This window comes from Mytilus californianus, unplaced genomic scaffold (assembly GCF_021869535.1).
Source record: "Mytilus californianus isolate M0D057914Y unplaced genomic scaffold, xbMytCali1.0.p SCAF_11, whole genome shotgun sequence".
Taxonomy (NCBI): Eukaryota; Metazoa; Mollusca; class Bivalvia; order Mytilida; family Mytilidae; genus Mytilus; species Mytilus californianus.
This window is the reverse complement of record NW_026262593.1, coordinates 7079935-7107067: the sequence shown is the minus strand read 5'-3', so window position 1 is coordinate 7107067 and position 27133 is coordinate 7079935. Positions and strand designations below refer to the sequence as shown.

Sequence of the window (27133 nt, the reverse complement as noted above, 5' to 3'; positions counted from 1 at the left end):
CCTGGTGTAACGTAGCAACTTGGAAATATATACTCCATATGCTTACTTTCCTCTTTACATACAAGGGCAGATAACGTAAGTTTAATTTGATGACACCTTATTCAAATGTATTTTGATAGTTAAATGGACGATTGCAGAACTTTTTTTTAATTTCAACTCTCTGATGAAAACGGTTGCAGTATTTATTAAACTTATCAAAATAAAAAAATAAAATTTTGAGGTATTATTATTTGTATGCATATCTTTTTTCCTGCTTGAACCGTTTCATGTATTTAGATCTATTTACTATCATATGAAAATCAGATTTTCACTGGTTTCTTACTATTGAAAACCTTCAAAAAGCCAAAGAAATGCAATAACGATAAAAGTCTGACTGCATATCTCATAGTAAAATAAATAGAGCATTCCTTTACATTGATATTGTTTCATAGGTATTAACAAAATAAGGAAGAAGGCATTCACTATAAGAATATATCGTGTCCGTGTACCAGCTGTAGAAAGAAAACTAAACGGAATACTTTATAGAATACAAAGTAAGAATGTATGCTGTTCGTGTATCGAGCAAACGAAATCTATCGTGTAAGGAAATCTTATTTCACCGCCATTGCACAGACGATTAGTGCCCGATGCAAAGGGGAAGTGTTCCTAATAAATAAATAGATATATATTCTTATGTTTTGTGGGAACAAAAAATAAAAACACCTACCGGACTCAGAATGTTGAATTATCACAATATTAAGCAATATGTAACAATGGTCATATGTAGGAATCCATTGATAACAAACTGTTTCCTAAATCCACATGTTATGTGCATTAGATACACTATTGATAGGGTGTATCTAATTTGTCTAATTAACACCAGCATATTATTTTTAATAGAAAATGATAGATTTCAATAATTAAGAAGGGGTCATTCAGAAATTCGACTTTATGTTAAGATAAAACATCATGAATGAATATTCAAATACGTTTAATATAATTTTGGTGTTAATATCAAATAGAAAGAAACGAATCTCCAACTATATTTTCCGTATTTTTATTATCCATCTGGTGTCTATTTCAAACATTCGTAGGAGGAAATACAGTTCTGACTTTAAAGATGTTTTATGTAGTTTCCTCAATTTCATGATCCGAAAATTCACAAGTGGACAACTTTTATCATTGTTCATTTCATAGGTAAAAGAGAGGCGAAAGATACCAAAGGGACATTCAAACTCATAAGTCGAAAGTAAACTGACAATGCCATTGCAAAAAAACAAAAAAAGGCCATAAGACAAACAACAGTACACAAAACACAACATAGAAAACGAGAAACTGAGCAACACGACCCAACCAAATAATGAGGATGATCTCAGGTGCTATGGAAGGGTTAACAGATCCTGTTCCAAGAGTGGCAACCGAGTGCTCATGTAAGTACAAACTTTACGACAATTGGAACATATCCGTCGTTATCTGTGAGACATTCCATAACGGTCAACCAACTCGTGATGGCGTCCGTAAAATTTATGAAGGGATGATTTCAACTTCACCACTTGGAACTCTTGGTTTAATAGTCCTGGTGTAACGTAGCAACTTGGAAATATATACTCCATATGCTTACTTTCCTCTTTACATACAAGGGCAGATAACGTAAGTTTAATTTGATGACACCTTATTCAAATGTATTTTGATAGTTAAATGGACGATTGCAGAACTTTTTTTTAATTTCAACTCTCTGATGAAAACGGTTGCAGTATTTATTAAACTTATCAAAATAAAAAAATAAAATTTTGAGGTATTATTATTTGTATGCATATCTTTTTTCCTGCTTGAACCGTTTCATGTATTTAGATCTATTTACTATCATATGAAAATCAGATTTTCACTGGTTTCTTACTATTGAAAACCTTCAAAAAGCCAAAGAAATGCAATAACGATAAAAGTCTGACTGCATATCTCATAGTAAAATAAATAGAGCATTCCTTTACATTGATATTGTTTCATAGGTATTAACAAAATAAGGAAGAAGGCATTCACTATAAGAATATATCGTGTCCGTGTACCAGCTGTAGAAAGAAAACTAAACGGAATACTTTATAGAATACAAAGTAAGAATGTATGCTGTTCGTGTATCGAGCAAACGAAATCTATCGTGTAAGGAAATCTTATTTCACCGCCATTGCACAGACGATTAGTGCCCGATGCAAAGGGGAAGTGTTCCTAATAAATAAATAGATATATATTCTTATGTTTTGTGGGAACAAAAAATAAAAACACCTACCGGACTCAGAATGTTGAATTATCACAATATTAAGCAATATGTAACAATGGTCATATGTAGGAATCCATTGATAACAAACTGTTTCCTAAATCCACATGTTATGTGCATTAGATACACTATTGATAGGGTGTATCTAATTTGTCTAATTAACACCAGCATATTATTTTTAATAGAAAATGATAGATTTCAATAATTAAGAAAGGGTCATTCAGAAATTCGACTTTATGTTAAGATAAAACATCATGAATGAATATTCAAATACGTTTAATATAATTTTGGTGTTAATATCAAATAGAAAGAAACGAATCTCCAACTATATTTTCCGTATTTTTATTATCCATCTGGTGTCTATTTCAAACATTCGTAGGAGGAAATACATTTCTGACTTTAAAGATGTTTTATGTAGTTTCCTCAATTTCATGATCCGAAAATTCACAAGTGGACAACTTTTATCATTGTTCATTTCATAGGTAAAAGAGAGGCGAAAGATACCAAAGGGACATTCAAACTCATAAGTCGAAAGTAAACTGACAATGCCATTGCAAAAAAACAAAAAAAGGCCATAAGACAAACAACAGTACACAAAACACAACATAGAAAACGAGAAACTGAGCAACACGACCCAACCAAATAATGAGGATGATCTCAGGTGCTATGGAAGGGTTAACAGATCCTGTTCCAAGAGTGGCAACCGAGTGCTCATGTAAGTACAAACTTTACGACAATTGGAACATATCCGTCGTTATCTGTGAGACATTCCATAACGGTCAACCAACTCGTGATGGCGTCCGTAAAATTTATGAAGGGATGATTTCAACTTCACCACTTGGAACTCTTGGTTTAATAGTCCTGGTGTAACGTAGCAACTTGGAAATATATACTCCATATGCTTACTTTCCTCTATACATACAAGGGCAGATAACGTAAGTTTAATTTGATGACACCTTATTCAAATGTATTTTGATAGTTAAATGGACGATTGCAGAACTTTTTTTTAATTTCAACTCTCTGATGAAAACGGTTGCAGTATTTATTAAACTTATCAAAATAAAAAAAAAAATTTTGAGGTATTATTATTTGTATGCATATCTTTTTTCCTGCTTGAACCGTTTCATGTATTTAGATCTATTTACTATCATATGAAAATCAGATTTTCACTGGTTTCTTACTATTGAAAACCTTCAAAAAGCCAAAGAAATGCAATAACGATAAAAGTCTGACTGCATATCTCATAGTAAAATAAATAGAGCATTCCTTTACATTGATATTGTTTCATAGGTATTAACAAAATAAGGAAGAAGGCATTCACTATAAGAATATATCGTGTCCGTGTACCAGCTGTAGAAAGAAAACTAAACGGAATACTTTATAGAATACAAAGTAAGAATGTGGAAAATATTACTTTTTTTCCAAAAAGTGTGATCCGTTATAATATCTTGATAGTTCAAATTTAAGAATAGGTCGTTTTTTATTTTTGGATATATATATATATCAGGGTTTAAGAACATCCGTTGTTCGACCTGCTAGTCAAATGCGTTTTGTTAAAATATACTTTTTCACTTTTTTGGTCTTTTGGAAAATGTTGTTTGTGCTGTATTTAGACCACTCTACCAAGAAATTTGTTTTGCATGCACACGTATAAAAATTGCGGTTTTTATCCAACGCAATCATAGGTTTGAACGTTGTTTTCAATTTAGACTTGTATATATATATATATATATATATATATATATATAGTCTTAACGATTTATTTGTAAGCGATAAATTATACCTGGTTAATTTTGTCTGGGCGGACTAAAAATTCTTGGCAGTATAAAAAGTCCATGGTTGCATAATTTGCTAGTATTTTAAATCCGATGTCAGTTAAATAAAAGTCTAAAGATTAATTTTCCTTGGTAAAAAAAACACATGTCTTGAATTTAACGAGAAAAATGTCTTGATTTGAAAGACAATTATGTAGATATAAACATAGGAATGTTTTTGTATTGCTATGTTTGAATATGTTGGTGTATATTAACACCAATCAATCAATCAATCAGTCAAATTTGAAATATTATAAATGATTTTTAAGGATTGAAGTTGTAAATGGACATTTATCATACTTTAACTTTGTTTAAACCTGTTTATTTACTTTTGACTTTAATTATTTATCCCTTATAATTTTTTATTAACTGTGTATTTGCATTCAGGTGTCACAGGTCTAATTTATTCGTTCATTGTGTGTTAATTTACGTTTTTTGATTAAGTTAAGCCTTCCAATTGATATTTTATAGTGTGTTTTTCTATGTTGTGATGTTATACTATTGTTTCAGAAAAGGGAGAAGGTTTGGTACCATTAAAACGTTTAATCCCGCTGCAAATGTTTGCACCTGTCCTAAGTCAGGAATCTGATTACAGTAGTTGTCGTCTGTTTATGTAGTTCATACGTGTTTCTCGTTTCTCGTTTTTATATAGATTAGACCGTTGATTTTTCCGTTTAAATGGTTTTACACTAGTAATTTTTTGGGGCCCTTTATAGCTTGCTGTTCGGTGTGAGCCAATGCTCCGTGTTGAAGGCCGTACCTTGACCTATAATGGTTTACTTTTATAAATTGTAACTTGGATGGAGAGTTGTCTCATTGGCACTCATACCACATCTTCCTATATCTATTTGTTTTTTTTTCTAATGAAATTGATAACATGAACTGTTATTACTTGGAAAGCTTATTTTTCAATCCATAAACAGAGTTTCCAGTCTTTTGCATCCTGTAAGTAAACAGGATCCCTGACTTTGCTTCCAAGGTAAAATAATCAATGTGCTATGCTTTGTCTGAAAATGAAGTACCTGACCTATTTCCCAAGGTAAAATAAGTGCCAAATACATTTTACGAACTATGGACACATTTTTCTTGGAGATGATTTCCAGGAACTTAAGTTTCTAGTACAGTGATAAAAATGGGCTTATTTTCAGGAATCTGATGTTCAGTAGTTGTCGTTTGTTGATGTGGTTCATAAGTGTTTCTCGTTTCTCGTTTTTTATATAGATTAGACCGTTGGTTTTCCCGTTTGAATGGTTTTACACTAGTACTTTTTGAGGCCCTTTATAGCTTGCTGTTCGGTGTGAGCCAAGGCTCCGTGTTGAAGACCGTACTTTAACCTATAATGGTTTCATTTTATACATTTTGACTTGGATGGAGAGTTGTCTCATTGGCACCCATACCACATCTTCTTATATCTAATTATTTTACTAGAAAAACAAGGTCCAGGAGACATTTTGTGTGGACCAAATTTACTTTTACATATTTCCTTAAAGTAATATTTGAATAAAGTCCGTTTGAATACGATATTTGACTTAAAAGAATATTTGCTGCATATCCATCGATTTTGTTGATATCGTATTTTTTAACCTCTCTGTGGCTACCTGCTTATATAGACAGCCTAGGTCCGAGTTCTAGGGACGTTTACAGCCAGTACAAATAAAATGAGGTTAGTTTTTGTTTCATTTAACTTTTTGCCGGATCTTTCCTAGTGAACATGTAATTAGTAGCGTCCTTACGTAGAACGTACCAAACACTGCCGAGTTCTTTTTCCCAGTGTCTGTAGGAGAAGCATTTTTTGCCATTATAATTTCTGACATAAGTTTTTTAACAAATGTCAAAGATAAGTTGTATAAATAAACCAAATCAAATCAAATCAGATATCTTATTGAAGAAAGCACATTTAATGTATAAACCATTAACAACATATACAACATGACAAATAATGTTAATAAAATGAAATACATAACAGGTGAAAATGATTACAAACAGAATATTAAACAGCAAACAGCAAAAGACGCACAAAAATATGATTAATATAAAAGCTGACAAAATGAAATGTTAAGAAGTATTGAAAAAATAGATATAAAAAATAATGAATAATCATGCTGTCATATTTTCATAGGCTTTTTAATTCAGAAATAACTTCTCTTCAGTATGCTTCATTTTTAAATATACCTCATTTTTTCGCTTTCGGGCAATGTGTTTATTCAAATTGCTGAACAGTTCTCAGCAGTAACATACCCAATGTTTCTTCTTCATTAGTTTTATCAAGAATTGGTTAACCGATATGACACATCTTTATTTCAACCCACTAGCGATCGTAATCTTCGATATTTAGATAACGATATAGTCGACTAATCGATAATTTTGCCGATTGTGTCCTATTCCGATTGTGAGATTTTGACTGAGTGTAGATCCACATGATGTTTATCCTGTCGACGCACCCGTCTACACATAACATAACATAACACATGTTGCCCGTTGTTTGTTAAGTTTCTATTGTTTCTGTCCTTTGTTTTTTTTATTTGTCGAGCAATTAATGATAGAATTTGTTTGATTTCGTTTTAAATACAATTCACAATTGTTTATAGGGGAATTCCACTCAATAATTGCAGTGAGGTGAATGTGTTTGCATCACGTGGACGAGATCACTGTGAGTTTGAGATGAATTATAGCAAACAAAAAAACCGATACTGCTTTTCATGTGAGTGTTTTAATTTTATGACAAAACAAATATATATAAAACATATATATATATATATTTGTCCTGCACAATGGAGTTGTCTACTGATATGCATTAAATAAAAATACCAAAAAAAGCAGACAACCAATATGATATGGATCACACCGAGGTAGGGATCGTAGATAAATATGCTGAGATCAATGTCGTAGAAAAATATGTTGAGATCAATTTGGTATGAATACGTTTAGTTAGATTGATATACGATCGAATCGAATATTTGACAAACATATACACTTTGAACTATTGACATTCGTTTTTCTCTGATCCAAATACACCACTGTCTAAACTATTTGGTCCACTATGTTTCGGTTTAGTCTCTGATTTTCCACCATAACTTTTGCAACTGTTATAAGTTCCTCTAATTTCATGATTAAAATACTCTAAATCACTGACAATGCTGTCATCATTTGTATTGCTGCTGTCTAAAGCTGTAAAGAAAGTAGATCTATTGTAATATTTCTGTTATATATGTACAAGTGTTACGACTGTCTAAAACTGTAAGGAAAGTAGACCTATTGTAATATTTCTGTTATATATGTACAAGTATAACTGATATCTAAAGCTGTGAGGAAAGTAGATCTGTTGTAATAATTCTGTTATATATGTACAAGTATTACTGATATCTAAAGCTGTGAGGAAAGCAGATCTGTTGTAATATTTCTGTTATATATCTTCGAGTATTACTGCTGTCTAATGCTGCAAGGAAAGTAGATCTATTGTAGTATTTCTGTTATAAATGTACAAGTGTTACTGCTGTCTAAAGCTGTAAGGAAAGTAGATCTATTCTTATATTTCTGTAATATATGTACAAGTATTACGACTGTCTAAAACTGAAAGGAAAGTAGATCTATTGCAATATTTCTGTTACATATGTATAAGTATTGCTGCTGTCTTAAGCTGTAAGGAAAGTAGATCTATTGCAATATATTGGTTATATATGTATAAGTATTACTGCTGTCTAAAGCTGTAAGGAAAGTAGATCTATTGCAATATATCGGTAATATATGTATAAGTATTGCTGCTGTCTTAAGCTGTAAGGAAAGTAGATCTATTATATTGGTTATATATGTATAAGTATTACTGCTGTCTTAAGCTGTAAGGAAAGTAGATCTATTGCAATATATCGGTTAAATATGTATACGTATTACTGCTGTCTTAAGCTATAAGTATTGCTGCTGTCTTAAGCTGTAAGGAAAGTAGATCTATTGCAATATATCGGTTATATATGTATACGTATTACTGCTGTTTTAAGCTATAAGTATTGCTGCTGTCTTAAGCTGTAAGGAAAGTAGATCTATTGCAATATATCGGTTATATATGTATAAGTATTACTGCTGTCCTAAGCTGTAAGGAAAGTAGATCTATTGCAATATATCGGTTATATATGTATAAGTATTACTGCTGTCTTAAGCTGTAAGGAAAGTAGATCTATTGCAATATATCGGTTATATATGTATAGGTATTGCTGCTGTCTAAAGCTATCAGGAAAGTAGATATATTGCAATATTTATGTTATATATGTAAAAGTATTACTGCTGTCTAATGCTGAAAGGAAAGTAGATCTATTGCAATATATCGGTTATATATGTATAAGTATTGCTGCTGTCTAAAACTGAAACGAAAGTAGATTTATTGCAATATATCGGTTATATATGTATAAATATTGCTGCTGTCTAAAACTGAAACGAAAGTAGATCTATTGCAATATATCGGTTATATATGTATAAGTATTACTGCTGTCTTAAGCTGTAAGGAAAGTAGATCTATTGCAATATATCGGTTATATATGTATAAGTATTGCTGCTGTCTTAAGCTGTAAGGAAAGTAGATTTATTGCAATATATCGGTTATATATGTATAAGTATTGCTGCTGTCTTAAGCTGTAAGGAAAGTAGATCTATTGCAATATTTCTGTTAAATATGTAAAAGTATTGCTGCTGTCTTAAGCTGAAAGGAAAGTAGATCTATGGCAATATTTCTGTTATATATGTAAAAGTATTACTGCTGTCTAAAGCTGTAAGGAAAGTACATCTATTGCAATATATCGGTTATATATGTATAAGTATTGCTGCTGTCTAAAGCTATCAGGAAAGTAGATATATTGCAATATTTATGTTATATATGTAAAAGTATTACTGCTGTCTAATGCTGAAAGGAAAGTAGATCTATTGCAATATATCGGTTATATATGTATAAGTATTGCTGCTGTCTGAAGCTGTAAGGAAAGTAGATTTATTGCAATATATCGGTTATATATGTATAAATATTGCTGCTGTCTAAAGCTGAAAGGAAAGTAGATCTATTGCAATATATCGGTTATATATGTATAAGTATTACTGCTGTCTTAAGCTGTAAGGAAAGTAGATCTATTGCAATATATCGGTTATATATGTATAAGTATTGCTGCTGTCTGAAGTATTACTGCTGTGTAAAGCTTTAAGAAAAGAAGATCTATTACAATATATCGGTTATATATGTATAAGTATTACTGCTGTCTTAAGCTGTAAGAAAGTAGATCTATTGCAATATATCGGTTATATATGTATAAGTATTGCTGCTGTCTTAAGCTGTAAGGAAAGTAGATCTATTGCAATATATTAATATATTGGTTATATATGTATAAGTATTACTGCTGTCTTAAGCTGTAAGGAAAGTAGATCTATTGCAATATATCGGTTATATATGTATACGTATTACTGCTGTCTAAAGCTATAAGTATTGCTGCTGTCTAAAGCTGTAAGGAAAGAAGATCTATTGCAATATATCGGTTACATATGTATAAGTATTACTGCTGTCTTACATGACGTCACAAAGTATGTCGGTTTTTAGATATTCTAAAAATAACCGTGCAATATGCTTTTTGCTGTGCAATATGCTTTTTGCTATCCGCCGTTTTCTCTCTACCTTCGAAAATATAGTTTAACATGTGACTATCTCTGACCGAATCAAATTAGTTAAAAAATACAAATTAATAATATTGCAATATATCGGTTATATATGTATAAGTATTACAACTGTCTAAAGCTGTAAGGAAAGTAGATCTATTGCAATATATCGGTTATATATGTATAAGTATTACGACTGTCTAAAGCTGTAAGGAAAGTAGATCTATTGCAATATATCGGGTATATATGTATAAGTATTACTGCTGTCTGAAGCTGTAAGGAAAGTAGATCTATTGCAATATATCGGTTATATATGTATAAGTATTGCTGCTGTCTTAAGCTGTAAGGAAAGTAGATTTATTGCAATATATCGGTTATATATGTATAAGTATTGCTGCTGCCTTAAGCTGTAAGGAAAGTAGATCTATTGCAATATTTCTGTTATATATGTAAAAGTATTGCTGCTGTCTTAAGCTGAAAGGAAAGTAGATCTATGGCAATATTTCTGTTATATATGTAAAAGTATTACTGCTGTCTAAAGCTGTAAGGAAAGTACATCTTTTGCAATATATCGGTTATATATGTATAAGTATTGCTGCTGTCTAAAGCTATCAGGAAAGTAGATATATTGCAATATTTATGTTATATATGTAAAAGTATTACTGCTGTCTAATGCTGAAAAGAAAGTAGATCTATTGCAATATATCGGTTATATATGTATAAGTATTGCTGCTGTCTGAAGCTGTAAGGAAAGTAGATTTATTGCAATATATCGGTTATATATGTATAAATATTGCTGCTGTCTAAAGCTGAAAGGAAAGTAGATCTATTGCAATATATCGGTTATATATGTATAAGTATTACTGCTGTCTTAAGCTGTAAGGAAAGTAGATCTATTGCAATATATCGGTTATATATGTATAAGTATTGCTGCTGTCTGAAGCTGTAAGGAAAGTAGATTTATTGCAATATATTGGTTATATATGTATAAGTATTACTGCTGTGTAAAGCTTTAAGAAAAGAAGATCTATTACAATATATCGGTTATATATGTATAAGTATTACTGCTGTCTTAAGCTGTAAGAAAGTAGATCTATTGCAATATATCGGTTATATATGTATAAGTATTACTGCTGTATTAAGCTGTAAGGAAAGTAGATCTATTGCAATATATCGGTTATATATGTATAAGTATTGCTGCTGTCTTAAGCTGTAAGGAAAGTAGATCTATTGCAATATATTAATATATTGGTTATATATGTATAAGTATTACTGCTGTCTTAAGCTGTAAGGAAAGTAGATCTATTGCAATATATCGGTTATATATGTATACGTATTACTGCTGTCTAAAGCTATAAGTATTGCTGCTGTCTAAAGCTGTAAGGAAAGAAGATCTATTGCAATATATCGGTTACATATGTATAAGTATTACTGCTGTCTTAAGCTGTAAGGAAAGTAGATTTATTGCAATATATCGGTTATATATGTATACGTATTACGGCTGTCTTAAGCTATAAGTATTGCTGCTGTTTTAAGCTGTAAGGAAAGTAGATCTATTGCAATATATCGGTTATATATGTATACGTACTACTGCTGTCTTAAGCTGTAAGAAAAATAGATCTATTGCAATATATCGGTTATATATGTATAAGTATTGCTGCTGTCTTAAGCTGTAAGGAAAGTAGATCTATTGCAATATATCGGTTATATATGTATAAGTATTGCTGCTGTCTAAAGCTGTAAGAAAGTAGATATATTGCAATATATCGGTTATATATGTATAAGTATTACAACTGTCTAAAGCTGTAAGGAAAGTAGATCTATTGCAATATATCGGTTATATATGTATAAGTATTACGACTGTCTAAAGCTGTAAGGAAAGTAGATCTATTGCAATATATCGGGTATATATGTATAAGTATTACTGCTGTCTGAAGCTGTAAGGAAAGTAGATCTATTGCAATATATCGGTTATATATGTATAAGTATTGCTGCTGTCTTAAGCTGTAAGGAAAGTAGATCTATTGCAATATATCGGTTATATATGTATAAGTATTGCTGCTGTCTTAAGCTGTAAGGAAAGTAGATTTATTGCAATATATCGGTTATATATGTATAAGTATTGCTGCTGTCTTAAGCTGTAAGGAAAGTAGATCTATTGCAATATTTCTGTTATATATGTAAAAGTATTGCTGCTGTCTTAAGCTGAAAGGAAAGTAGATCTATGGCAATATTTCTGTTATATATGTAAAAGTATTACTGCTGTCTAAAGCTGTAAGGAAAGTACATCTATTGCAATATATCGGTTATATATGTATAAGTATTGCTGCTGTCTAAAGCTATCAGGAAAGTAGATATATTGCAATATTTATGTTATATATGTAAAAGTATTACTGCTGTCTAATGCTGAAAGGAAAGTAGATCTATTGCAATATATCGGTTATATATGTATAAGTATTGCTGCTGTCTGAAGCTGTAAGGAAAGTAGATTTATTGCAATATATCGGTTATATATGTATAAATATTGCTGCTGTCTAAAGCTGAAAGGAAAGTAGATCTATTGCAATATATCGGTTATATATGTATAAGTATTACTGCTGTCTTAAGCTGTAAGGAAAGTAGATCTATTGCAATATATCGGTTATATATGTATAAGTATTGCTGCTGTCTTAAGCTGTAAGGAAAGTAGATCTATTGCAATATTTCTGTTATATATGTAAAAGTATTACTGCTGTCTAAAGCTGTAAGGAAAGTACATCTATTGCAATATATCGGTGTTATATGTATAAGTATTGCTGCTGTCTTAAGCTGTAAGGAAAGTAGATCTATTGCAATATATCGGTTATATATGTATAAGTATTACTGCTGTCTTAAGCTGTAAGGAAAGTAGATCTATTGCAATATATTGGTTATATATGTATAAGTATTACTGCTGTGTAAAGCTTTAAGAAAAGAAGATCTATTAAAATATATCGGTTATATATGTATAAGTATTACTGCTGTCTTAAGCTGTAAGAAAGTAGATCTATTGCAATATATCGGTTATATATGTATAAGTATTGCTGCTGTCTTAAGCTGTAAGGAAAGTAGATCTATTGCAATATATTAATATATTGGTTATATATGTATTAGTATTACTGCTGTCTTAAGCTGTAAGGAAAGTAGATCTATTGCAATATATTAATATATCGGTTATATATGTATATGTATTACTGCTGTCTAAAGCTATAAGTATTGCTGCTGTCTAAAGCTGTAAGGAAAGAAGATCTATTGCAATATATCGGTTACATATGTATAAGTATTACTGCTGTCTTACATGACGTCACAAAGTATGTCGGTTTTTAGATATTCTAAAAATAACCGTGCAATATGCTTTTTGCTGTGCAATATGCTTTTTGCTATCCGCCGTTTTCTCTCTACCTTCGAAATTATAGTTTAACATGTGACTATCTCTGACCGAATCAAATTAGTTAAAAAATACGAATTAATAATATTGCAATATATCGGTTATATATGTATAAGTATTACAACTGTCTAAAGCTGAAAGGAAAGTAGATCTATTGCAATATATCGGTTATATATGTATAAGTATTACGACTGTCTAAAGCTGTAAGGAAAGTAGATCTATTGCAATATATCGGGTATATATGCATAAGTATTACTGCTGTCTGAAGCTGTAAGGAAAGTAGATCTATTGCAATATATCGGTTATATATGTATAAGTATTGCTGCTGTCTTAAGCTGTAAGGAAAGTAGATTTATTGCAATATATCGGTTATATATGTATAAGTATTGCTGCTGTCTTAAGCTGTAAGAAAAGTAGATCTATTGCAATATATTGGTTATATATGTATAAGTATTACTGCTGTGTAAAGCTGTAAGAAAAGAAGATCTATTACAATATATCGGTTATATATGTATAAGTATTACTGCTGTCTTAAGCTGTAAGAAAGTAGATCTATTGCAATATATCGGTTATATATGTATAAGTATTACTGCTGTCTTAAGCTGTAAGGAAAGTAGATCTATTGCAATATATCGGTTATATATGTATAAGTATTGCTGCTGTCTTAAGCTGTAAGGAAAGTAGATCTATTGCAATATATTAATATATTGGTTATATATGTATAAGTATTACTGCTGTCTAAAGCTGTAAGGAAAGTAGATCTATTGCAATATATCGGTTATATATGTATACGTATTACTGCTGTCTAAAGCTATAAGTATTGCTGCTGTCTAAAGCTGTAAGGAAAGAAGATCTATTGCAATATATCGGTTACATATGTATAAGTATTACTGCTGTCTTAAGCTGTAAGGAAAGTAGATTTATTGCAATATATCGGTTATATATTTATACGTATTACTGCTGTCTTAAGCTATAAGTATTGCTGCTGTTTTAAGCTGTAAGGAAAATAGATCTATTGCAATATATCGGTTATATATGTATACGTACTACTGCTGTCTTAAGCTGTAAGAAAAGTAGATCTATTGCAATATATCGGTTATATATGTATAAGTATTGCTGCTGTCTTAAGCTGAAAGGAAAGTAGATCTATTGCAATATATCGGCTATATATGTATAAGTATTGCTGCTGTCTAAAGCTGTAAGAAAGTAGATATATTGCAATATATAGGTTATATATGTATAAGTATTACAACTGTCTAAAGCTGTAAGGAAAGTAGATCTATTGCAATATATCGGTTATATATGTATAAGTATTACGACTGTCTGAAGCTGTAAGGAAAGTAGATCTATTGCAATATATCGGTTATATATGTATAAGTATTGCTGCTGTCTTAAGCTGTAAGGAAAGTAGATCTATTGCAATATATCGGTTATATATGTATAAGTATTGCTGCTGTCTTAAGCTGTAAGGAAAGTAGATTTATTGCAATATATCGGTTATATATGTATAAGTATTGCTGCTGTCTTAAGCTATAAGGAAAGTAGATTTATTGCAATATATCGGTTATATATGTATAAGTATTGCTGCTGTCTTAAGTTGTAAGGAAAGTAGATCTATTGTAATATATCGGTTATATATGAATTACAATGTCTAAAGCTATAAGGAAAGTAGATCTATTGTAATATTTCTGTTATATATGTACAAGTGCTACGACTGTCTAAAACTGCAAGGAAAGTAGACCTATTGTAATATTCCTGTTATATATGTACAAGTATAACTGATATCTAAAGCTGTGAGGAAAGTAGATCTGTTGTAATAATTCTGTTATACATGTACAAGTATTACTGATATCTAAAGCTGTGAGGAAAGCAGATCTGTTGTAATATTTCTGTTATATATCTTCAAGTATTACTGCTCTCTAAAGCTGCAAGGAAAGTAGATCTATTGTAGTATTTCTGTTATAAATGTACAAGTGTTACTGCTGCCTAAAGCTGTAAGGAAAGTAGATCTATTCTTATATTTCTGTAATATAAATACAAGTATTACGACTGTCTAAAACTGTAAGGAAAGTAGATCTATTGCAATATTACTGTTATATATGTAAAAGTATTACTGCTGTCTTAAGCTGTAAGAAAGAAGATCTATTACAATATATCGGTTATATATGTATAAGTAATGCTGCTGTCTTAAGCTGAAAGAAATTAGATCTATTGCAATATATCGGTTATATATGTATAAATATTACTGCTGTCTAAAGCTGTAAGGAAAGTAGATCTATTGCAATATATCGGTTATATATGTATAAGTATTGCTGCTGTCTTAAACTGTAAGGAAAGTAGATCTATTGCAATATATCGGTTATATATGTATAAATATTATTGCTGTCTAAAGCTGTAAGAAAGTAGATATATTGCAATATATCGGTTATATATGTATAAGTATTACAACTGTCTAAAGCTGTAAGGAAAGTAGATCTATTGCAATATATCGGTTGTATATGTATAAGTATTACGACTGTCTAAAGCTGTAAGGAAAGTAGATCTATTGCAATATATCGGTTATATATGTATAAGTATTACAACTGTCTAAAGCTGTAAGGAAAGTAGATCTATTGCAATATATCGGTTATATATGTATAAGTATTACGACTGTCTAAAGCTGTAAGGAAAGTAGATCTATTGCAATATATCGGTTATATATGTATAAATATTACTGCTGTCTAAAGCTGTAAGGAAAGTAGATCTATTGCAATATATCGGTTATATATGTATAAGTATTGCTGCTGTCTAAAGCTGTAAGAAAGTAGATATATTGCAATATATCGGTTATATATGTATAAGTAATGCTGCTGTCTTAAGCTGAAAGAAATTAGATCTATTGCAATATATCGGTTATATATGTATAAGTATTACTGCTGTCTAAAGCTGTAAGGAAAGTAGATCTATTGCAATATATCGGTTATATATGTATAAGTATTGCTGCTGTCTAAAGCTGTAAGAAAGTAGATATATTGCAATATATCGGTTATATATGTATAAGTATTACAACTGTCTAAAGCTGTAAGGAAAGTAGATCTATTGCAATATATCGGTTATATATGTATAAGTATTACTGCTGTATGAAGCTGTAAGGAAAGTAGATCTATTGCAATATATCGGTTATATATGTATAAGTATTACGACTGTCTAAAGCTGTAAGGAAAGTAGATCTATTGCAATATATCAGTTATATATGTATAAGTATTGCTGCTGTATAAAGCTGTAAGAAAGTAGATATATTGCAATATATCGGTTATATATGTATAAGTATTATAACTGTCTAAAGCTGAAAGGAAAGTAGATCTATTGCAATATTTCTGTTATATATGTTAAAGTATAATTACTGATGTCTAAAGCTGAAAGGAAAGTAGATCTATTGCAATATATTGGTTATATATGTATAAGTATTGCTGCTGTCTTCAGCTGTAAGGAAAGTAGATTTATTGCAATATATCGGTTATATATATGTATAAGTATTGCTGCTGTCTAAAGCTGTAAGGAAAGTAGATCTATTGTAATATATCGGTTATATATGTATAAGTATTACGACTGTCTAAAGCTGTAAGGAAAGTAGATCTATTGCAATATATCGGTTATATATGTATAAATATTACTGCTGTCTAAAGCTGTAAGGAAAGTAGATCTATTGCAATATATCGGTTATATATGTATAAGTATTGCTGCTGTCTAAAGCTGTAAGAAAGTAGATATATTGCAATATATCGGTTATATATGTATAAGTAATGCTGCTGTCTTAAGCTGAAAGAAATTAGATCTATTGCAATATATCGGTTATATATGTATAAGTATTACTGCTGTCTAAAGCTGTAAGGAAAGTAGATCTATTGCAATATATCGGTTATATATGTATAAGTATTGCTGCTGTCTAAAGCTGTAAGAAAGTAGATATATTGCAATATATCGGTTATATATGTATAAGTATTACAACTGTCTAAAGCTGTAAGGAAAGTAGATCTATTGCAATATATCGGTTATATATGTATAAGTATTACTGCTGTCTGAAGCTGTAAGGAAAGTAGATCTATTGCAATATATCGGTTATATATGTATAAGTATTACGACTGTCTAAAGCTGTAAGGAAAGTAGATCTATTGCAATATATCAGTTATATATGTATAAGTATTGCTGCTGTATAAAGCTGTAAGAAAGTAGATATATTGCAATATATCGGTTATATATGTATAAGTATTATAACTGTCTAAAGCTGAAAGGAAAGTAGATCTATTGCAATATTTCTGTTATATATGTTAAAGTATAATTACTGATGTCTAAAGCTGAAAGGAAAGTAGATCTATTGCAATATATTGGTTATATATGTATAAGTATTGCTGCTGTCTTCAGCTGTAAGGAAAGTAGATTTATTGCAATATATCGGTTATATATATGTATAAGTATTGCTGCTGTCTAAAGCTGTAAGGAAAGTAGATCTATTGTAATATATCGGTTATATATGTATAAGTATTACGACTGTCTAAAGCTGTAAGGAAAGTAGATCTATTGCAATATATCGGTTATATATGTATAAATATTACTGCTGTCTAAAGCTGTAAGGAAAGTAGATCTATTGCAATATATCGGTTATATATGTATAAGTATTACTGCTGTCTAAAGCTGTAAGGAAAATAGATCTATTGCTATATTTCTGTTATATATGTACAAGTATTACGACTGTCTAAAGCTGAAAGGAAAGTAGATCTATTGCAATATTTCTGTTATATATGTTAAAGTATTACTGATGTCTAAAGCTGAAAGGAAAGTAGATCTATTGCAATATTTCTGTTATATATGTTAAAGTATTACTGATGTCTAAAGCTGAAAGGAAAGTAGATTTATTGCAATATATTGGTTATATATGTATAAGTATTGCTGCTGTCTAAAGCTGTAAGGAAAGTAGATTTATTGCAATATATCGGTTATATATATGTATAAGTGTTGCTTCTGTCTTAAGCTGTAAGGAAAGTAGATCTATTACAATATATCGGTTATATATGTATAAGTATTGCTGCTGTCTTAAGCTGTAAGGAAAGAAGATCTATTGCAATATATCGGTTATATATGTATAAGTATTGCTGCTGTCTAATGCTGTAAGGAAAGTAGATCTATTGCAATATATCGGTTATATATGTATAAGTATTGCTGCTGTCTTAAGCTGTAAGGAAAGTAGATCTATTGCAATATATCGGTTATATATGTATAAGTATTGCTGCTGTCTAAAGCTGTAAGGAAAGTAGATCTATTGCAATATTTCTATTATATATTTATAAGTATTACGACTGTCTAAAGCTGTAAGGAAAGTAGATCTATTGCAATATTTCTGTTATATATGTAAAAGTATTGCTGCTGTCTTAAGCTGAAAGGAAAGTAGATCTATGGCAATATTTCCGTTATATATGTAAAAGTATTACTGCTGTCTAAAGCTGTAAGGAAAGTACATCTATTGCAATATATCGGTTGTATATGTATAAGTATTGCTGCTGTCTTAAGCTGTAAGGAAAGTAGATCTATTGTAATATATCGGTTATATATGTATAAGTATTACTGCTGTCTTAAGCTGTAAGGAAAGTAGATCTATTGCAATATATCTGTTATATATGTTAAAGTATTACTGATGTCTAAAGCTGAAAGGAAAGTAGATCTATTGCAATATTTCTGTTATATATGTTAAAGTATTACTGATGTCTAAAGCTGAAAGGAAAGTAGATCTATTGCATATATTGGTTATATATGTATAAGTATTGCTGCTGTCTTTAGCTGTAAGGAAAGTAGATTTATTGCAATATATCGGTTATATATGTATAAGTATTGGTGCTGTCTAAAGCTGTAAGGAAAGTAGATCTATTGTAATATATCGGTTATATATGTATAAGTATTACGACTGTCTAAAGCTGTAAGGAAAGTAGATCTATTGCAATATACCGGTTATATATGTATAAATATTACTGATGTCTAAAGCTGTAAGGAAAGTAGATCTATTGCAATATATCGATTATATATGTATAAGTATTACTGCTGTCTAAAGCTGTAAGGAAGGTAGATCTATTGCTATATTTCTGTTATATATGTACAAGTATTACGACTGTCTAAAGCTGTAAGGAAAGTAGATCTATTGCAATATTTCTGTTATATATGTTAAAGTATTACTGATGTCTAAAGCTGAAAGGAAAGTAGATCTATTGCAATATTTCTGTTATATATGTTAAAGTATTACTGATGTCTTAAGCTGAAAGGAAAGTAGATCTATTGCAATATATCGGTTATATATGTATAAATCTTACTGCTGTCTAAAGCTGTAAAGAAAGTAGATCTATTGCAATATATCGGTTATATATGTATAAATATTACTGCTGTCTAAAGCTGTAAGGAAAGTAGATCTATTGCAATATATCGGTTATATATGTATAAGTATTACTGCTGTCTAAAGCTGTAAGGAAAGTAGATCTATTGCAATATATCGGTTATATATATGTATAAGTATTGCTGCTGTCTAAAGCTGTAAGGAAAGTAAATCTATTGCAATATATCGGTCATATATGTACAAGTATTGCTGCTGTCTAAAGCTGAAAGAAAGTAGATATATTGCAATATATCGGTTATATATGTATAAGTATTATAACTGTCTAAAGCTGAAAGGAAAGTAGATCTATTGCAATATTTCTGTTATATATGTTAAAGTATAATTACTGATGTCTAAAGCTGAAAGGAAAGTAGATCTATTGCAATATATTGGTTATATATGTACAAGTATTACGACTGTCTAAAGCTGTAAGGAAAGTAGATCTATTGCAATATTTCTGTTATATATGTTAAAGTATTACTGATGTCTTAAGCTGAAAGGAAAGTAGATCTATTGCAATATATCGGTTATATATGTATAAATCTTACTGCTGTCTAAAGCTGTAAGGAAAGTAGATCTATTGCAATATATCGGTTATATATGTATAAGTATTACGACTGTCTAAAGCTGTAAGGAAAGTAGATCTATTGCAATATATCGGTTATATATGTATAAGTATTACTGCTGTCTGAAGCTGTAAGGAAAGTATATCTATTGCAATATATCGGTTATATATGTATAAGTATTACGACTGTCTAAGGCTGTAAGGAAAGTAGATCTATTGCAATATATCAGTTATATATGTATAAGTATTGCTGCTGTCTAAAGCTGTAAGAAAGTAGATATATTGCAATATATCGGTTATATATGTATAAGTATTATAACTGTCTAAAGCTGAAAGGAAAGTAGATCTATTGCAATATTTCTGTTATATATGTTAAAGTATAATTACTGATGTCTAAAGCTGAAAGGAAAGTAGATCTATTGCAATATATTGGTTATATATGTATAAGTATTGCTGCTGTCTTCAGCTGTAAGGAAAGTAGATTTATTGCAATATATCGGTTATATATATGTATAAGTATTGCTGCTGTCTAAAGCTGTAAGGAAAGTAGATCTATTGTAATATATCGGTTATATATGTATAAGTATTACGACTGTCTAAAGCTGTAAGGAAAGTAGATCTATTGCAATATATCGGTTATATATGTATAAATATTACTGCTGTCTAAAGCTGTAAGGAAAGTAGATCTATTGCAATATATCGGTTATATATGTATAAGTATTACTGCTGTCTAAAGCTGTAAGGAAAATAGATCTATTGCTATATTTCTGTTATATATGTACAAGTATTACGACTGTCAAAAGCTGAAAGGAAAGTAGATCTATTGCAATATTTCTGTTATATATGTTAAAGTATTACTGATGTCTAAAGCTGAAAGGAAAGTAGATCTATTGCAATATTTCTGTTATATATGTTAAAGTATTACTGATGTCTAAAGCTGAAAGGAAAGTAGATTTATTGCAATATATTGGTTATATATGTATAAGTATTGCTGCTGTCTAAAGCTGTAAGGAAAGTAGATTTATTGCAATATATCGGTTATATATATGTATAAGTGTTGCTGCTGTCTTAAGCTGTAAGGAAAGTAGATCTATTACAATATATCGGTTATATATGTATAAGTATTGCTGCTGTCTTAAGCTGTAAGGAAAGAAGATCTATTGCAATATATCGGTTATATATGTATAAGTATTGCTGCTGTCTAATGCTGTAAGGAAAGTAGATCTATTGCAATATATCGGTTATATATGTATAAGTATTGCTGCTGTCTTAAGCTGTAAGGAAAGTAGATCTATTGCAATATATCGGTTATATATGTATAAGTATTGCTGCTGTCTAAAGCTGTAAGGAAAGTAGATCTATTGCAATATTTCTATTATATATTTATAAGTATTACGACTGTCTAAAGCTGTAAGGAAAGTAGATCTATTGCAATATTTCTGTTATATATGTAAAAGTATTGCTGCTGTCTTAAGCTGAAAGGAAAGTAGATCTATGGCAATATTTCCGTTATATATGTAAAAGTATTACTGCTGTCTAAAGCTGTAAGGAAAGTACATCTATTGCAATATATCGGTTGTATATGTATAAGTATTGCTGCTGTCTTAAGCTGTAAGGAAAGTAGATCTATTGTAATATATCGGTTATATATGTATAAGTATTACTGCTGTCTTAAGCTGTAAGGAAAGTAGATCTATTGCAATATATCTGTTATATATGTTAAAGTATTACTGATGTCTAAAGCTGAAAGGAAAGTAGATCTATTGCAATATTTCTGTTATATATGTTAAAGTATTACTGATGTCTAAAGCTGAAAGGAAAGTAGATCTATTGCATATATTGGTTATATATGTATAAGTATTGCTGCTGTCTTTAGCTGTAAGGAAAGTAGATTTATTGCAATATATCGGTTATATATGTATAAGTATTGGTGCTGTCTAAAGCTGTAAGGAAAGTAGATCTATTGTAATATATCGGTTATATATGTATAAGTATTACGACTGTCTAAGGCTGTAAGGAAAGTAGATCTATTGCAATATATCAGTTATATATGTATAAGTATTGCTGCTGTCTAAAGCTGTAAGAAAGTAGATATATTGCAATATATCGGTTATATATGTATAAGTATTATAACTGTCTAAAGCTGAAAGGAAAGTAGATCTATTGCAATATTTCTGTTATATATGTTAAAGTATAATTACTGATGTCTAAAGCTGAAAGGAAAGTAGATCTATTGCAATATATTGGTTATATATGTATAAGTATTGCTGCTGTCTTCAGCTGTAAGGAAAGTAGATTTATTGCAATATATCGGTTATATATATGTATAAGTATTGCTGCTGTCTAAAGCTGTAAGGAAAGTAGATCTATTGTAATATATCGGTTATATATGTATAAGTATTACGACTGTCTAAAGCTGTAAGGAAAGTAGATCTATTGCAATATATCGGTTATATATGTATAAATATTACTGCTGTCTAAAGCTGTAAGGAAAGTAGATCTATTGCAATATATCGGTTATATATGTATAAGTATTACTGCTGTCTAAAGCTGTAAGGAAAATAGATCTATTGCTATATTTCTGTTATATATGTACAAGTATTACGACTGTCAAAAGCTGAAAGGAAAGTAGATCTATTGCAATATTTCTGTTATATATGTTAAAGTATTACTGATGTCTAAAGCTGAAAGGAAAGTAGATCTATTGCAATATTTCTGTTATATATGTTAAAGTATTACTGATGTCTAAAGCTGAAAGGAAAGTAGATTTATTGCAATATATTGGTTATATATGTATAAGTATTGCTGCTGTCTAAAGCTGTAAGGAAAGTAGATTTATTGCAATATATCGGTTATATATATGTATAAGTGTTGCTGCTGTCTTAAGCTGTAAGGAAAGTAGATCTATTACAATATATCGGTTATATATGTATAAGTATTGCTGCTGTCTTAAGCTGTAAGGAAAGAAGATCTATTGCAATATATCGGTTATATATGTATAAGTATTGCTGCTGTCTAATGCTGTAAGGAAAGTAGATCTATTGCAATATATCGGTTATATATGTATAAGTATTGCTGCTGTCTTAAGCTGTAAGGAAAGTAGATCTATTGCAATATATCGGTTATATATGTATAAGTATTGCTGCTGTCTAAAGCTGTAAGGAAAGTAGATCTATTGCAATATTTCTATTATATATTTATAAGTATTACGACTGTCTAAAGCTGTAAGGAAAGTAGATCTATTGCAATATTTCTGTTATATATGTAAAAGTATTGCTGCTGTCTTAAGCTGAAAGGAAAGTAGATCTATGGCAATATTTCCGTTATATATGTAAAAGTATTACTGCTGTCTAAAGCTGTAAGGAAAGTACATCTATTGCAATATATCGGTTGTATATGTATAAGTATTGCTGCTGTCTTAAGCTGTAAGGAAAGTAGATCTATTGTAATATATCGGTTATATATGTATAAGTATTACTGCTGTCTTAAGCTGTAAGGAAAGTATATCTATTGCAATATACCGGTTATATATGTATAAATATTACTGATGTCTAAAGCTGTAAAGAAAGTAGATCTATTGCAATATATCGGTTATATATGTATAAGTATTACTGCTGTCTAAAGCTGTAAGGAAGGTAGATCTATTGCTATATTTCTGTTATATATGTACAAGTATTACGACTGTCTAAAGCTGTAAGGAAAGTAGATCTATTGCAATATTTCTGTTATATATGTTAAAGTATTACTGATGTCTAAAGCTGAAAGGAAAGTAGATCTATTGCAATATTTCTGTTATATATGTTAAAGTATTACTGATGTCTTAAGCTGAAAGGAAAGTAGATCTATTGCAATATATCGGTTATATATGTATAAATCTTACTGCTGTCTAAAGCTGTAAAGAAAGTAGATCTATTGCAATATATCGGTTATATATGTATAAATATTACTGCTGTCTAAAGCTGTAAGGAAAGTAGATCTATTGCAATATATCGGTTATATATGTATAAGTATTACTGCTGTCTAAAGCTGTAAGGAAAGTAGATCTATTGCAATATATCGGTTATATATATGTATAAGTATTGCTGCTGTCTAAAGCTGTAAGGAAAGTAAATCTATTGCAATATATCGGTTATATATGTACAAGTATTACTGCTGTCTAAAGCTGTAAGGAAAGTAAATCTATTGCAATATATCGGTTATATATGTAAAAGTATTGCTGCTGTCTTAAGCTGTAAGGAAAGTAGATCTATTGCAATATATCGGTTATATATGTATAATTAATACTGCTGTCTAAAGCTGTAAGGAAAGTAGATCTATTGCAATATATCGGTTATATATGTATAAGTATTACGACTGTCTAAAGCTGTAAGGAAAGTAGATCTATTGCAACATTTCTGTTATATATGTTAAAGTATTACTGATGTCTATGGCTGTAAGGAAAGTAGATCTATTGTAATCTTTCGGGTATATATGTTAAAGTATTACTGATGTCTAAGGCTGTAAGGAAAGTAGATCTATTGCAATATTTCTGTTATATATGTTAAAGTATTACTGATGTCTAAAGCTGAAAGGAAAGTAGATCTATTGTATTATTTCTGTTATATATGTAAAAGTATTACTGCTGTCTAAGGCTGTAAGGAAAGTAGATCTATTGTAATCTTTCGGGTATATATGTACATGTTTTACTGCTTTTAACGCTGTAAAGAAACTCCATCCTTTGTAAAATGTATGTTATCGATGTATTATGACAGTCATAAGTTGGAAAGAAAATATATTAGTCGTAATATTTCTGTCAAATATGTATATGCATTGCGAAAAATCTAAAACACATTTATTAGCTAGTAGAAAATTATTATTCTTGAATTAGAAAAAGCTAGTATTTCAGGCCACAAAATTCACATTATTGAAAAAAAATTCGGCAATTTATTTTCATTTGGCTAACTACATGTAATAGTACTGATATGCGAGTCAATAGACATGAATGTCTCTGCTAAACACGTTGGGTCACCTACATTTTATGTGAATGACATAACGTATAACACAATGTACGTTACTTTCGTATGCTAAAATGTCAGTAAGTAAACCGATTTGACATCTTGCACATATAAAAAGAAAACTTGACACAAAATAGGAATTCCTTTCGTAATTGTACTCCTAAATCGTTGGCACATACAGATTATTCCTCAAGAACGCTGTCGATTATAAATTTTCAATAAAACATTCTGGTAAATAGTGACAATTAAAACACAACACAAAGAGATATCATAATATTAAATGTTAACTATACCGAAAATAAAAAAAGAAATTCTTAGATGGTGATTCATTTTAATGTTTGTTCATTTTATACTGCCATTTGTTAAGGGACTTACCGTTTTGAATTTCCCTGGAAATCGGTATTTTTGTTATTTTACCTTTTGATATTGAATTTGTTTGGATTATGTGTGATACAGATTAAAACATTATATTCCATGATGAACGAATTGTAATTGGTATTATGCATGTTTAAATCATTTATGAGGGAAAATACATAGTTTAATATTGATACATGAGAAAGATAGATACTTATGAACTGACATACATACCAGATTCATTCATAGGGATGTACTCTCCAGATGCCAGTGGATAGGAATCAATGGTATCTACAAATATAGACTTTACTTAAACGTATATTATTGATATGGAGAGTTATCATTCTTAGTACGTATATATTGTGTCTTATTGGATATTTTATATGTTGCAGGGTATTAATTTGAGATTGCCAATAATAAACATAAGAACCCTCCTCACCCAAAGCTGATTTATCTTCATAAACACGGCTTAAACACATTGTACATAGAAGTTTACTGAAAAAGTATAGCGATGTGGAAAACAAGTTGAATATGGTTGATTTATGAACGAAATTGTGAACTTTGACCTCAATCATATCGGTGAAGGGAAATATCTTTATCCTTACTCATGTCGATAAACAACGTTTATATATATAATAAAACATACTTAGTACCTGAAATTATTAGGTCAGTCTTTACTGATTGCAATTAAAAATGACAAATGGATTTAAAAAGCAACATGCAAAATATGGCGATCCTGATAGATGGTCTTTAAGTGTGACATAATCAATGACCAGGGAAATACTAGTTATTTTGATTTAATTTTGATTTTTGGTGTTTTCACGCCACTTTTAAGCACCGCTTTTGGGCTATTTCGTGGCGGCCAGTTTTTATTGGTGGAGGAAGCCGGAGTGCCCGGAAAAAACCACCGACCTTCGATAGGAAAACTGACAATCCTAGTCAATTAAGATTGGAGTTATTTTGATCAGTATATATTGACCGAATTAAGGAACCAAAACAAACCTGGAATGGTAAGAGCAAAACTCTTCCTGGTTTTAGAAAATGAACTGCAAATATGAGGTTCGGTTTCTGTTACAACCGGACTCAGGGAGGATGAAAGGCCAAAATCATCATATGAATCGTTTCCCGTCGAACAATCTTGGGACGGCTGTTCTTTCTTTGTTTCGTATGAGCAGTCATCATTGTCCTGTTGGTCTATGTTTAAAATATCGCGTTTGTTCAGACATCTTGCACATTTAGAATCCATTTCGGTATGCAAACACAATTGATTTATCAATGGGTCACTGCCTGACATATTTTCATCACTATCTTCGTGAAATCCCGATTCAGTTGAACTTGCGTCAGTGAGAGCTGCATTCTTTGTGTCTCCATTTATAGCCAATAGATTAGGATATAATCCTTTTTGTTCAACTTTCGGTAGAGCTGTTTGCATATTGACTGTTACACTATCTTCGTCGGTTGGATTTCTTATTAGTGCGACTCTCTGAGTATGGTTTCTATCCTGTCTATTCTGTTGTTCAGTATTATCTGTAACACATTTTAAACACCATCAAGTCTTAAATTTCATAGTGTTTGTATTTTGATTTGTTCACAAAACCTATGATATGGGCGAGGGGTGGCGCCAAATATAAAATAGTGAAAAACAGTCGAAAAAGGTGACAATTTTCTAGAAAAATGGACTTAAATGAAATCTATTCCTATTTCAGGCTGAAATGCTTATGATAAATGAACAC

At 30.2% G+C, this 27133-nt stretch overlaps 1 protein-coding gene across 27 annotated transcripts in view; it reads right to left on the bottom strand.

The window, feature by feature from the left end:
* Nucleotides 1-5939: 5939 nt before the first annotated feature.
* Nucleotides 5940-27133, bottom strand: part of LOC127719464 (uncharacterized) — a 59573-nt gene continuing 38379 nt past the window's right edge. For 3 of the 27 annotated variants that reach the window (XM_052225578.1, XM_052225575.1, XM_052225577.1), the window contains exons 11-13: nt 26403-26927; nt 25635-25691; nt 5940-7230 (exon numbers count right to left, since the gene is read on the bottom strand). In XM_052225578.1, the coding sequence (XP_052081538.1) occupies nt 7043-7230; nt 25635-25691; nt 26403-26927 (770 nt within the window). In that variant the 3' untranslated portion in view covers nt 5940-7042. The other 24 variants (XM_052225597.1, XM_052225582.1, XM_052225581.1 and 21 more) reach the window with 24 other exon arrangements.